General features: G+C 48.2%; 1 protein-coding gene across 3 annotated transcripts in view; it reads left to right on the top strand.

Moving 5' to 3' along the window:
• The window catches only part of LOC147881810 (phospholipid--sterol O-acyltransferase-like), a 158,316-nt gene that overhangs the window by 93,308 nt on the left and 49,872 nt on the right, over window positions 1-15,136 (top strand). For all 3 annotated transcript variants that reach the window (XM_087401585.1, XM_087401586.1, XM_087401584.1), the window contains exon 10: window positions 8,463-8,514. In XM_087401585.1, coding sequence (XP_087257711.1) covers window positions 8,463-8,514 — 52 coding nt within the window. The remainder of the gene's footprint in view (window positions 1-8,462; window positions 8,515-15,136) is intronic.

Below are 15,136 nucleotides of genomic sequence, written 5' to 3'. Positions count from 1 at the left end.
GTTGGGTAGTGGCCAGGGAGGCTATAGATTGAGGTAACCGGCCGGGAAGTGTTTGGTTGTTTGATTGCACCCACAGAGCTAGGTCACTAGGCTAGAAAACCAAAGATCCTATAGAGAAAAGCTGATTCCGCCCTGGCACAGCCCAGAAGCAGCCTAGAATAGAACACCCACACTTGGAAGGATACCAAAACCAGCCACAACATCCAGAAAGCTCTAGAAATCAGGTCGAAATCTCCTGCAGAGCTTGAAAGCCTGAAAAAGCAAGTCGTAGTTCACCCGGAGTAGCCTGGTCGAGTCCAAAACTCCTGGAAAAGCCCTAGAACCAATTGCAAGTACCTGGAACAGCCTGGAAGAGCCCAACAAATTGCAAACTGGAACAGACACCCTGGCAGAAATCGCCACCTGCAACATGCTCCTGGATCAATTGTGATTTGCTTTGGTAGGCCCTAGATCACCTGGAACTGGCCCTTGGGTAAAAACGAATTTCCCTGGCAGGCCTTGGATCACCTGAAACTGACCCCTGGGTAAAAACGAATTTCCATGGTAGGTTTTAGATCACTTGAAATTGGCCCTTGGGTAAAAACGAATTGCCCTGGCAGGCTCTGGATCACCTGAAACTAGCCCCTGGGTAAAAACGAATTTCCCTGGCAAAAAGTGATTTGACTCTAGCAGCACTTGGTAGGCTCTGGCAGCTCCAAACTGATGATCTAGCTCCTCTGGAATTGATTTGGCCAACTGCGTCCAAAACAAGGGCTTCCCCCCCCTTTTAAAGCCCTAGGCTCCAAAAAGCAGTGTTTTTTAATGGCACCACTCTTTTGGCCCCTAAAAGCAGTTTTTTAATTGCACCACTCTTTGGGCCCCCTGTTGCACACTTTGGCCCTAGGAATTAATTGCCTAGTAACTGGGCGCAGATGCACTATTTCCAAGGGCCCACGAGGAATTTAATTCCCCGAGTCCTGCCCCATGGCCAGACCCTCGTGTCCCAGAGGCTCAAGGTAGTCACGTGCAAATTACGTGAGTCGCAAATTAAAAGTCGCATAATTTCACGTCCTCGTGACAGGTTTTATGATTCATGCTTGTATTGTGCTCTTTAGGTTAGTTAGGATGAGAGACCCATGAGCTCTTGCAATGGGATAGAGATGCAGTTCAATCTTCTTCTTCTCGCTCTTGTTCACCCTAGCCTTCTATAGTCAATCACACAATGTGCAGTATCATCTAGCTATATGATGCCATTTATATTTTTGTAGTGTATGCTTTGGTTTTACACGTGTGGGATACGTCCTCTTATTTTTCAAAGATCTTTTACATTGCATGATTCTTCTCAATAAAAGTTTATATTATTTTCCAAGTAAACTATTGAGAAGATAATGTAAACTTTTATTGAGAAGAATCATGTAAACTTTTATTGTATGATTCTTCTCAATAGTTTACATTGCATGATTCTTCTCAATAAAAGTTTACATTATTTTCAAAGAGCTGCTCCTCTCCCCGTGAGTTGCTGCCGCCCCCCCCCCCCCCCCCCCCCTTCTCCTCTCTCAGCCAGCCCCCTCTCCCTCTCCCTCCCCTCGCTACCCCCCCTCTCCCTCCCCTTGCTACTCCTCCTCTCCCTCTCTCCTCGCCAGCCCCCTCTCCCTCCTCCCTCACCCTCCCGCTCCCCTTTCTCCTCCCCGCCCTCCCTCTCCTCCACCCGCCAGCCCCCCCCGCCCCCCTCCTCCACCCCCAACCCCTCCCTCCTCCTCCCTCGCCCACTCCCCCACGCCCCGCACCCTCCTTTCCTCTCCCCCGCCCACCAGCCCCCTCCTTTCCTCCCTCACCCTCTCCCTCCCCGCCAGCCCCCTCTCCCTCCTCCCTCACCCTCCCGCTCCCCTTCCTCCTCCCCGCCCTCCCTCTCCTCCACCCGCCAGCCCCCCCCGCCCCCCTCCTCCACCCCCACCTGCCCCCTCCTTCTCCCCCGCCCACCCTCTCCCCCCCCGCCTGCCTACCCGCCTTCCCTCTCCCCTTGCCAACCCCCTCACCCGCTCTCCCACCCGCCCCCTCCCCCGTGTGCCGCCCCCTCCTTTCCTCTCCCCCACCCACCCTCTCCCTCCCAGCCCCCCCCCCCCCCCCCCCCCCCCCCCCCCGACCCCCTCCCTTCCTTAACCGGAACTCCCCTCCGCGTCCCCCCCCGCTGCTGCCTCCTCGTCTCCTCTCCTCCTCTTCCCCTCTCTCCTACCCTCTCCCGTTCTCCTTCTTCCAGCGCCCGTGTTCCAGGGCATCTTGGGCAGCAGATCGATTGGTGAATGGATCCCCACTTAGCCAATCTTCGTCCACTTCCACCGGCCGCGAGAACCATCATTTTTTCAGAAGACGAGTTGCAGTAGCTCAAGAAAGATGTGGAACTAGAAAGGTCCACATCACTTTTCGCCCGCATCTTTGGGTCTCACCCTTGCAGAGCACAGGCTAGAGACTGGATGCTGGCGGTGTTACCAAGAGATCTCGCCCCACACCTTAGAGATATTCGACTTTTGGGACGTGGATTCTTCCAAGTGGTTTTCGACTCCCACGAGTCCACAACCCGTTCTCAAAGCTAATCCTCTGGCTTTGGGTTCGAGGAGGATTTTTCTTTTGCCCTACACCTCGGGCTTCGATCTAGTTGAGGAGGACAACCAGGTCACATCACTGTTCATTAGATTTCCTGGTCTTCCTCAAGTCTACCATCGACTTCTTGCTACTATCGGAGCCACATTCGGAGTGGTCACTGAGATCTCCCTCCCCTTCCTGGCATGCCTTCTTTCTCGGCAGAGGCAGTCAGAGCGGACGGGGTGCCTCGAGTTAGGGTCATTGTCTTTGACCCTAACATCTCAGATGAACACATCATGCTTCAGCACCCAGATGGCTCTCTCTTTCGACAGAGAGTCGAGATTGCAAGTAGACAGGACCAGTGCGGGATTTACAGGACCCTTGGGCACTTTGCTAGAGATTGCCCAAGGAAGAGAAAAAGACCCAAGAGGTCTTCTGGTGCGGCTCCTTCACGTACTACCCCGACTGCACCTCCCTAGCGCCCTATACCATGCAATCCAGGACCACCAGGAGCAGCAAGGCGCCCTTCTTCCCGCACCCCAGGACCACCGGGGGCAGCAGGGCGCCCAAAGCCCGCAGCACACCCAGTACCATGATGGAGAGCAATCAGAGCGGCTCCCTTACCTAAGGAGGAGACCTTTGATCCGCCGGTTCAGACAGACGCCATCCAGACTCCAGAGGTAGATGTTGTTGCAGCCCCAGACACTATAGTTTCACATTAGGGGGGGCCTTTAGATACACCAGTATCAGCCCCAGTCACTTTGGTTTCTGATCATGAGGGGGCTACCGATACTTCTTCCCCACAGACTGGTCCTACCACAGTCAGGACGACCGAGGGAATGCATGCACAGATGAGGACTCCAGATTCCTCTTCAGCCCAGCCACATGCCTTCTCAGCCCGGAGCTCCAGTTCCTCTGATAGAGGCTTGGCAGATCCTTCTCCTTCATCTTCCACGAGTGCAGGTCTTCTTCGCACTCCTCGGCCAGACCTGCTTCTCAGGAACTCTTTTTCGGCACTGGCAGATTCGAGGACTTTCATGGATGAGGAGTTTGTGCCCTCCACCTTAGGAATCCCGGTCATTGGGATTCCTTTTGATAGGGCCTCCCCCTCAGCAGGTGTGGGGCTCCTTTCACCTATTGAGTTTCCTGCTCTCAGTAGGAGTGTTTCGGCCCAGGGAAAGCTGGTCTCCTCTACTAGGTCGGGTAAGCCTTTCCACCCAGCATCCTCCTGTCGATGAGGATAGTCAGTTGGAACATACAGGGCCTAGGCGGAGTTCCACACCGTCGTCATAGGTAGCTGATCCGGAATCAACTTCATCCAGGTGTCACTGGAGGTGCTATTGATATCCTTTTTATCCAGGAACACAAGTTGGATGCCAGTGATTTCTCTAAGGCTAGCAAACTTCTTTTAGGACATATCTTCTGGTCGCCTGCTATGGGCACAAGGGGAGGTACTTGCATGTTGGTCTCTCCTTCTATTCTACCCTTGGTTGTTGGTCATGGTATTATCTCCCCCTCTAGAGCTCAATGGATCATTATTTTGATTGGAGGGCGTAAGATTGGTCTTCTCAATTTGTATGCCCCCAACAACAGAGGGGAGCGAATCTCCTTTTGGAAGGAGTTACTCTCTTGGGCCCCCATTGCAAATTCTTGGATCATTGGTGGCGATTTCAACATGGTTGAGTTGCCATCAGAAAAAAAGGGAGGCAGATAGGGTGGAATTCATTCTTTGGAGAGGGCAGCTTGGGATGCCTTTCTCTTTCAGTACAATGGCAGGGACACTTGGTTTGATGATGCCTTTCATGTTATGCCAGAGTCACTCCTGTACTCTTGGTCGAACAGGAGAGTACACATGCCCATCCATGCACGTATTGACAGATTTTATGTAGACGATTGGGCATTTGACAGAGGTGGATCTGTATGCATTTCTACTAAGGTTACCGCCTCAGATCATTTTCCAGTGGTGTTGCAGATTCTTGAGCCTCATCGGAGAGGACGCTCTGCCAGTGTCAGGATTCCGGATGCTTTTTATGCAGAGGAGAGCCTCACGGAGAATATTTTACAGATTTGGGTTACTCACATACAGGGTGGAGCTGCCCGCCCATCTCAGGTTGCTGCAGCCTTATCCGGAATTAGTGACTATTATCATACAGTCCCTGATTCCAGGAGACGTGAGATTCTCAGACGTGAGATTGGTATACGTCAGCAGTTACCGTCCCTTCAGAGGGAAGAGCAGAAGAGGCCCACAGATGCTTGGATTCAGGAGTGCCTTGCTGCAGCAAGGGCTCATATATAGATATTGTTGGATGAAAGAGTAGAGTATGCCTTTCATGCACGGGAATCCTTTTGGATTCAGATGAATGGCAGGGTCAACAAACACTTTTTCTCTACTCATGGGCCTAGACATAGTAGAGATAGTGTCTCGCATCTTCTTGACTCAGACGGGGTGTTACAGTCAGATCCTGATGCCGTCATGCGTGTAGCTTCAGATTTTTTTGCATCCCTTTTTACTGCAAATCCGGGATATAGGCTATAGATGATGCGAGAGAGGTTATTTGGTAGTGTATCCCTGTATTGGTGAAGGACGAGATGTATGTTTCTCTTGATGCACCTTTCACCAATGCAGAATTCAAGACTGCATTACTTGCCCTTCACAAGGGCAAGTGCCCAGGTTCGGATGGACTTACCCCTTCTTTTTTAATTACTTTTTGGGAGCAGATTGGTGATCACATTACATCAGCCCTGCAGGGCGTGTGGGACTCTGGTGAGATGCCTGACTCATTTACAGACGGTCTCATTCATCTTATCCCAAAGGGGGGTAATAGGATCTAGTGTCACAATGGAGACCCACCACTGTATTGGGCACTTTTTACAAGATCTTGGCAAAAGCCATCAGTCTGCGGCTACAGGTTTTTCTTCCAGATTTGATTCATGACACACAGACAGGGTTTGTGCATGGCAGAAGTATTTTCGATAATATTTTCTCATTTTGGGAGGCCTCAGAATGGGCCATGTAGAGCCGCCAGAGGTTGGCCATTCTACTCTTGGACTTTGAGAAAGCTTACGATAGAGTAGACTGGGATTTTTAGAGGGTACTTTATCTCACTTTGGTTTTTCAGATGCATGGATTAGAGGAGTATCCTCTCTCTACAGATCAGCCCATAGCCAGGTGTTTATTGGCGGGGTAAGAGGGGACAGATTTCAGATCGGTAGATCAGTCTGCCAGGGATGTCCTCTTGCTCCTTTTCTTTTTCTATTTGTGGCGGAAGCTATGAGTATCTACCTTAGATCTCAAGCTGATATTTATGGGCTGAGGATTCCTCTCCACCGGGAAGAAGAGCTCCTAGATAGTGAGTTGGCAGATGACACGGCTGTTTTTTTGGATGCCTCCCCCAGGACACTCACTTCCTTTCGGACAGCCTTGGATTTATTTTGCACGGCTGTAGGTGTATACATTAATTGGCATAAATCCAATGGTTTTTGGATTTGCGATGATGACACCCCGGATTGGGGTAATGATATTGGTTTCACTTGGGGACAGAGGGGTGTCTCCGTCAGATATTTGGGCTGCCAGGTTGGGGTGGGCATCTCTCCTTCACAACAGTTTGCTCCGGTGTTGGAGAGCATCAGAAGAAAGCTCCTTTTCTGGAGCTCAGCCAAACTTGACTTGGCATCCAGAGTGGTGGTGGTTAACCAAGTTCTTCTAGCCACAGCATGGGTTGTATGCTCTTGTTGGTGCCACTCTAGGGATTGTATCACTCAGCTCAAGAGGCCTGTACGAAACTTTTTATGGAGTGGTCTAGATGGCACAACTGATGTTACAGCCAGGGTGGCCTGGGAGACCTTGATTCTTCCTACAAGAGAAGGGGGTTTAAATATCATCGACCCGGATCTACAGTGCAGAGCCTTACTCTGCAAGGTCGTTGTGAGAGGACCTATGCCAAGGCAAGAGCCTTGGAAGGACTTTTTTATCAGATGCATATAGTCTCGCACGCCCACTTTAGGAGATGATTGGATACACAGTACCAGATGGGTTTTCACCACACCCTACCTCAGATCTCCTTCTTCCCCTCTTATGGTTGCTATCCTGAAAGCATGGGCCAGCTTCAGGAGTACTCTTCACAAGATTCCCCCGTCCACCTGTGAAGAGATTGAAAGGCAGCCTATCATGTGGAATGACAGTATTTTGGATGAGCATGGCAGACCACTTGGAGCTTCTCTTTACATACAGTGGCCCCGATGGGAGAGGGGCCCTGCATCTACTGTGGGAGCATGGAAAGCCTTCAGGAGGCTTCCTGCAGACTGACAGGCCCAGGTGGTTCATAATCTCAGAGGGAGTGCAGGGAGAGTTCAACAGATTGATGCAGCCTTGCCCTTGGATTGGGTGGACACATATGACATGCCTATTACTTGTTCCACCTCTAGATGGGGCATTCCTTTGCAGGTGATTGCTTTACGTAACACACATGAGGATGCCCTAGTCTTTGATGTTTCTTTGGGGGGCAAGCTGTCCAAGTCCACAGCCGATATATTGTTGGAGGTACCGTTTCAGCCAGTCAGGATAGTGGGCTTCATGGAGCATGGCTCTCTTTCACAATGGTACTTGGATCCTGACCCGCTACCCATTGCCCTGGGCTCATGGAGGCTGTGGCTTTATGGAGGTGTCCCAATTAAGTTTTTGCAGTGGGACCCTGGGGAATGGGAGTGGATAGATGAAGGGCACCGAGAGAAGGGCATCCCCTTCTTTCGTTACACGGTCAGTAATGCCAGGAAATTCCAGCTCAGCTGTAGGGGTTGGAGGCCCACCAGAGCTCCTCATTGGGAGAATTTTCAGATTTTTGCAGATTTGCAGAAAATTCTTTGGCAAAGGCTGTGGAAATCCCACCGGAATAGAAAAATCACTCTCTTCTTTTGGCTTTCTATTCATGGTGGGATAGCAGTGAACCATTGGAGATCTAGGTTTGCGGGACTGACCCTACTTGCCCTCGTTGCCTTTCTACTTCGGAGACAGTACAGCACTGCCTTTGGGATTGCAGACAGGTGAGAATCATATGGAAGGGGATTGCAAGACTTTTCAGCACTTTTGTTTGCCTCCCCTTCTATATGACTTGGGGATCAATGGCTTGACTCACTCTTTCAGGGCCCTAGGTTTTCTTTGAGAGACATGACTCATCTTGGGCTCTTCACATCCGACGACACCTTGTGGAGTCGTGCTCTTTAGAGGATGTTCTGGCCACTCTCTTCAAGGCTGCTCATTCCTCGGTTGACTCTCCATGGGAGGTTTTAGCTAGCATTGCAGCATGGCACATTTGGAGAGCCAGATGCACTGAGGCTATGGAGGGTTCTCAGGTTCACCCTTCTCAGACCTTAGCCAGTACTTGGACAGATACGGTACACACTCTGATGGCCATATGGGCGGCCATGTAGGGATCCTCTCGAGCAGCCTCCTCTAGGAGAGTTACTTTTCTCAGGGATTGGGGAGACTCTCCCTTCCTTTCTGAAACTTCTACAGGGTTGAGTTGGCATTTTCAGCCTCAGCCTTGGTTTCTTTCTACCTCATTATTCTGAGGTGTTTTTTATTACATGCTTAGCATGTTGTATTTCCGCACAGAGCTTGCTCTAGCGAGTTTCTTTCTTACTTAATAGAAGTCTCTTTTTTGCCAAAAAAACAAAAAATGTTAGTTTTTATTTGGTCCTTGGGAGATAAAACTTGTGCTAATAGTAATTAAAATGTTGAGTGGTATTTATGATTTGGGTCGCACACATAGACCCTTTTGTCTAGAGAAATTATTGGTAAATTTCTACTTATTTAAATTTTGTCTATATGTGAAAATAAAGTATGTTTTCTTTCCTTTGCACTGCAAGTTCTAGTTTAGTAGGCAAACCTTTATTTTGGTAAACAGATCTGGAGCGACTGTGGTTGGAAATCCAAGCCTTGCTAGTGGAGATGGCACGGTATGTTCGTGTATTGCTCTTTCGTACCAAATTTTCAAGCTGCATTCCTCTCAATGTATCGTACAATTTTGTGCTGTTCTATGTTTCAAGGGAATCGCATCTTTTATAGGGAATTGGAGATTGCACATGAGTCTATAGACAGGTAGGGGTGAAGAGACGAACAAAGGAAAATGAGAGAGAACGCTCAACTAATCATTTCAATACCATTGCTCCTTCAAATAAAATATATGGACACTCCTCCGAGGCCCATCATATGCCTATCATTCATAGGAAAACTCCTCAAATGCCACAGGCACTTACTTTAACAAGTCTTTGAAAAGACATAATAACCCTACAGGCCTATATGGGTTCCCCTGCCACTAAATTATTCACTATGCTGGTGTATGGATGTATGGAGTACATCAAGCATGGAACTGTTGGGACATGCTTCCAAGCTAGTGTCAAGAAAGCAATACACACGTGCCCAACAAAACCTCCTACATGAGAGTGCTTCTTATGCAACACTGGGCTACTTCCAACATATCTAGATGATCCTCCTGCTCTTCCAACATTCTCATGAAGAGGAGATGCATGCACACTACTAACTCTCATAAAGTTATCATAGAGGATCTAGCAAATCCTCCCCTGCTTCAGCTATCACCTGGTAGAGCTGATGTAACTCCCAAAGCCCATAATTACATATGTTAAAGCTTTAGTGCCAAAATGTGCCTTTTGGTAGTCATTTGTCCATCTCCAGCTGGAACTCGATATGCCAAGACAAAGCAACAAAGTGGTACTCCTCTCCAAAAAACATTAGTTAATGATCTGGAATGGCTGTTTTCAAGGCTTGTACCACAAGGATGTATTCAATGTTGGCAGCAAGGAGATAAGAAGAATCACCCAACACGGGGTTTGGGATTGATTTTATCTTTTACACCACAACTTTTTGGTTTGGTTCGGAGGCTTGGGATGGAGACTGCTCTCCCACCGCTACTGTAATGCTGGTTTTGAAGGGAATATATTACTTTTACTGGAAGAAAGCTGCAGTCAGCAGGGGCACAGGCGAAGAAGAAAAGCAAAAAGGAAGGCTAGCTGGAGCAAAACAGAGGAAGCAGTTGCAGGAGAAGCAATTGTGGCTACACAAGGAGCTTGAAAAAGGAAGGGTGGAGACGGAGATGGAAGGTGTAGCTGAGGGTGGGGAACGGTCGTTAGCATGTCACAGCTCAAAATCAAGGGAATACCTCTGCTCTCTCTATCTCTATCTCTCTCTCACTCTCTCACTCTATCAAGGGAATACCAGAGGACAGAGACCAGGAGGAGCACGAGGACGGCAGAGCCCACACAGGACACATGCCTCCACCATGTGGATGTACATATGAGATGGTTTGTAGACGCCGCAGGATCTTGTTACATAGGGGACGTACTCGCCGCTTCATCTCCAGACGATCCAGGATGATGGCAGCATTTCGGAGGAGACTCACTCATGGAGATCTCGCCCCACCAGCCGTTCACCTCACCTTTGCCCAGATTTGTACTCTCATAGCAGGAGGCAGAGTCGATGGACAGGATTTCCAGTATTATTTTGGTTCTCAGACTCCGTGACACCTGGACTTGTATCTTTGCATTGGCATATTGTGCTCATCCCCCCCACCATTTTGCACCCGGGGGCGGTTTCCTTGCATCTAGTTTACTCTGTATTTAGGCTCAGATTTGACATTATGTACTTTCACTTGCATTATATTGCGTAGCACTTAGATGATATTCGACGATGCCTCTTCTTTGGGGCACGTTGATTTTGTGCTATCTTGTATGCAGAGTTCTTGATGTCCCATGGGCCCATTTTGGCCTCTAGTGGACAATAATACACTTTCTACTTTCTTTCTCTCTCTCACTCTCTCTCTATATCTCTCTATCTTCCTCTCTTACTCTCTCTCTCTCACTCTCTCTATCTCTCTCTCTCACACTCTCTCTCTCTATATATCTCTCTCTATCTCCCTCTCTTACTCTCTCTCTCTCTCTCTCTCTCTCTCGGCTCGCAGTGGCCATACACACAGCACAAATACCGGTATGTGCGCCATGTGGAATTTTTTAAAGGTATGTCAGGTATGTGCGACGTATGGAAATTATTTAAAGGTACGTCAGGTACATCCCTTTTGTAAATAATTGTTTTTTCCCCCACAGAGGGAGACAGAGAAGGGAGAGGGAGAGGGAGAGGGAGAGGGAAAGGGACAATATACTAGTGACTATAGTCCATAGAATGCAATGATCAGAAAGCTCAAAGTTGAAACCATTTACTGGATTGAGATTGTAGAACATATTAGGCAATGAGTCACGACTCAGAGTTGATAATCAGAATAGGGGGCTATGCAAACAGTGGGAATGACTACAACTTGGAAGAGTAGCTTTGGGAGATCTCTTTCAGGCTAGTGTAACGAATAAAGAAAATTATATGCCCATTTTTTCCTCTTCCTGTATGTGTTATGCTGTGGTGAGGGACATGGCTGCCTATACTTTGGCCTGCTTAGATGCTACCTACTTACGAGGGGCAACCTTTCTACAGGCATGTATGCATCAGTATTCATGCTATGGTCAGATGGGGACAGTGGTCTGTGAAGTATGCATTCAGACTTTGTTGTCCAAAATCAGGCACAGGAGGTTCATCTCTCCAACTCACCATGTGACAAACTTTCTTCTACAGCAAGGGCCGCCTGTAGAACACATTTGCCACTCCTGCATTTCCCGGGATGGTTACAAGTTGGTGAAGACAAGCTGCCCTTGAGAAGGCAGTGTACCTTCTTATTGTTATGCAATGATGGGACCGTGAGCGTAAGGGGAATAGGTCCACCAACAAAGCCTTGATTTTCATTCTCACATGTGGATTTGCCAGAATGTGGAGACTGCAAAGGTAACTCCCGGCTGGTTGCTCTATCTGCATTGCCCGGGGACGAACCAAGTGCCCTAAATTTCCCAAGGGCTGCCTTGGCTAATTGACACTATGCTGTATGTTTCCACTATGCAAATCTCCCAAACCATGCCCAAGATGAATGTGATCTCTAGGTTGCATTGCATCAGATGATGGCTCTTCCATATGCTTAGACTGCTCCCTCTGCTCATCCCTGTGTGAGTAAGGGGAAGGCACCAGCTTCTATTGCGACCTCTCGTAGGCTACAGGCCCACTCAGGATACAACATCTTCTCCTACGTCTGGGGAGAGGGACTGTGAGACTGAGCCCTCGAACGTTCACATGCGAGTGGGCCGGCCGTTGCCAAGGGAGTTTTGGCGACTGGGTCCCTGGAATTATTTGAAGATCCTGGATACGTACCCTATGCCCCTAGAGTTGACCATTCTTTTTTTTTTTTCATGAAAGAGACTTCTATTAAGTATATTAAAAAACCCCGTGAGAGCAAGCTCAATGCGGAAATACATCATGCTGGACATGAAAAAAACACTCTAGAAGAGTAAGCAAAAACTAAAAAAGAGCTGGAGAGAAACCAAAGTTGAGGCTAAAAATGCCACCTCAACCGTGATGTAGTCTGAGAGAAAAAAGGGGAGCCCCCCCATTCCATAAGGAATATAACCCTTCTGGAAGAGGCTGCCCTGCAGGACCCTTGCATGCTCGTCCAACTGGCCATCAGAGTGTGAATGGTATCAGCGCAAATACTGGCCAAGGTATGAGAAGGGTAGACCTGATATCCATCAATGGCCTCTGTGCATATGGCCTACCATATCTGCCAAGCAGTAATACTAGCCAGTATCTCCCAAGCAGAATCCACATCAGCATGCACTTGTCCATATCGAGAGATAGGCACGTCCTCCAGTAATCAAGGCTCAACTAGGTGCCGTCGAATAGAAATGGCCCAGGAAGCATCTTGCCACTACCACACAGCTCATTGTATCAGGTTTTTCAGTCTCATAGACCCATCGGTCTTCGGAAGACTTTAATAAACTTTTCTTTCTTTCTTTCTTTCTGATGTTGATGCCGATGATGATGATGATGATGATGATGTTGTAGATGACTACTTTCCTTGGATATGACTATGTAGGATACAATTTTTTTGGCTTTTGTAGTAGAATACCTAAGGACTTGATAAAGAGAGCCAAGCCATTGATCCCCACGTGATGAAGAAATGAGGGGGAAAAGTACTAAGAATCCTAGCAGCCCCCATCCAAATGGTTCTCGCATGTCTGCAGTCCCATAAGCAATGTTCCACATAGCCTATGATCCTAACAGGCTGAAATGGTGTGCCCAAAAGAATATCATACGAAGAATTAGACAGCTTTCCACCTGATTGTACATCAAAAACCAAGGCGTCTTCCTGTTCCCCCAAGAAAACAATGACGTGAAGAGGAATACCGTCCTGGAGAAAGCCCCCATCCGAACTTTGTAGGCCACAGGTCTGTCATCTGTAACCACCCAATCATGGGGTAAGGCTGCATCTATTTGAAGTATCCTCCCTGCACTTCCTCTGAGGTGACTGACCAATTGTTGTTGACGATCTTTTGGAATCCTCTTGAAGGCTTTCCAAGAGCTGACAGAAGCGGCTGGGCCTCTCTCCCACTTCGACCACTGCATATAATGAGATAAACCAAGTTGCCTACTATGCTAATCAAGTATGCAATCATTCCACATGATAGGTTTCTTGTCGATCTCTTTGAGAGAAGAGGGAGTAACTCTTCGAGGGTACTTCTAAAGCTTGACCAAGCTTTCAGAATAGCAACCAAAAGCGGGGAGGATGGAGATTTGAGACGGCGGCGGGCTGAGGTGAAAATCCATGTGGTGCTATCAATCCAATCTCCACTTGAGGAGGGTTTGCAAGTCTGAATGCCTTGAATGAATAAATTTTTCCAAGGCTCCTCCCCAGGCAAAAGGCCTCAAACTTGCAAAGGAGGGCCTTGCAGTGCAAATATGGGTCTGTGATGTTGAGACCCCCCTCTTGCGTGGGAAGGATCAAAGTCTCCCAAGCCACCCTGGCAATAGTGACTGCTTCGCCATCTAGCCTGCTCCATAAAAAATGCCTTATAGGCCTTATGAGTTGAATGATGCAATCCTTGGAGCTACACCAACAGGATCAAACATGCCAAGCTGTGGCCAACAAAACCTGGTTGACAACCACCACCCTGGATGCAAGGTCTAATTTGGCTGAACTCCAGAAAAGAAGTTTTCTCGTGATGCTCTCCAACACTGGAGCAAACTGCTGCGAAGAAGAGATACCCAAACAAAAGCCATTGGATTTGTTCCCTACTGCCATACAAAACAAGTGCAAGGCTGTCCTGAAAGAGGTGAGAGTCTGAGGGGAGGCCTCCAAGAAAATAGCAGTGTCATCTGCTAGCTCGTAATCGATGAGGTCCTCTTCTTGTTTGAGCCGTGATTTAAGCCCAAGAATGTCAGCTCGAGATCTGAGAAAAATGCTCATAGCCTCAGCCACAAAAAGAAAAAGAAAGGGGGCAAGAGGGCATCCCTGATGGACTCATCCAGAAATCTCCCTCCTATAAGTACCTAGATGTAGGCTGATCTGTACAAAGCTGAAACCCTCTGATCCATGCATCTGAAAGCCCAAAATGAAGAAGGGTGCCCTCCAAGAAATCTCAATCTACCTTGTCATATGATTTTTCAAAGTCCAAGAGAAGAATGGATATCTTTTGTCCACTATGCATGGCCCACTCCGAAGCTTCCCAAAAGGAGAGTATATTATAAAAATGCTTCTGCCATGAACAAATCCCATCTGCGTATTATGAATAAGATCAGGAAGTATAGGATGCAAATGCAAGCTGATTGCTTTCGCCAGGATTTTATTAGCAAGTGCCCAGTAAAGGGATAGGTCTCCATTGTGACACTAAATTTCTGCACCCTCCTTTTGGGATTAGATGTATGAGACCCTCTATAAGTGAGTCACGCATCTCACTGGAGTCCCAAACACCCTGTAGGGCTGAGGTAATGTGATTCCCAATCATATCCCAAAACGTCAGGAAAAAAGAGGGTGTAAGTTTGCCTGGACCTGGGCAGTTCCCCTTGTGAAGCGTAAGAAGAGCAGACTTAAACTCTATGTTGGTGAAAGGTGCATCAAGAGAGAGCCTCGTATAAGGTTTCACCAACCTAGAAATACACTGCCATATGGCCCGCCTGGCATCATCAGTGTCCTCACTATTAGGATCTGCTGAGAGAAGGGAGGCATAGAAATCTGTAGCTATGTGCATAACTGCATCCGGATCTGACTGTAAAACTCCATTTGAGTCAATGAGCTGAGAAAGATTCACTCTACTATGTCTGGGGCCATGAGTAGAGAAGAAATGCTTATTGACCCTACCTCCCATCTGGATCCAGAAGGACTCTCATGCATGAAAGGCATACTCAGCTCTTTGATCGAACAAAATCTGATGGTGAGCCCTTACTGCAGCAAGGCGCTCCTGAATCCAAACATCGTGTGGCCTCTTTTTCTCTTCCCTCTGCAAGGTTGCCAACTGTTGGCGAACACCAATCTCTCGTCTAGGAATCTCACGTAAAGCTGCCTCCGTGAGGTCCTCCTTTGTATAAAGGGCATCAATAATCCTAATACTGGTGGATCGACCTCTCTAGTGCAGCTCAAAAATCATCAGCACCACCGGAAAGTGATCCGAAGTAGAAACCCCAGGGGCAATGCAAACT

This window comes from Dipteris shenzhenensis, chromosome 30 (genome assembly GCF_047967505.1).
Source record: "Dipteris shenzhenensis isolate YYH24624 ecotype China chromosome 30, Dip_SZ_1.0, whole genome shotgun sequence".
NCBI classification, from domain to species: Eukaryota; Viridiplantae; Streptophyta; class Polypodiopsida; order Gleicheniales; family Dipteridaceae; genus Dipteris; species Dipteris shenzhenensis.
Note: the sequence above shows the minus strand (reverse complement) of the source record. Positions and strands in the feature narration are given on the sequence as shown.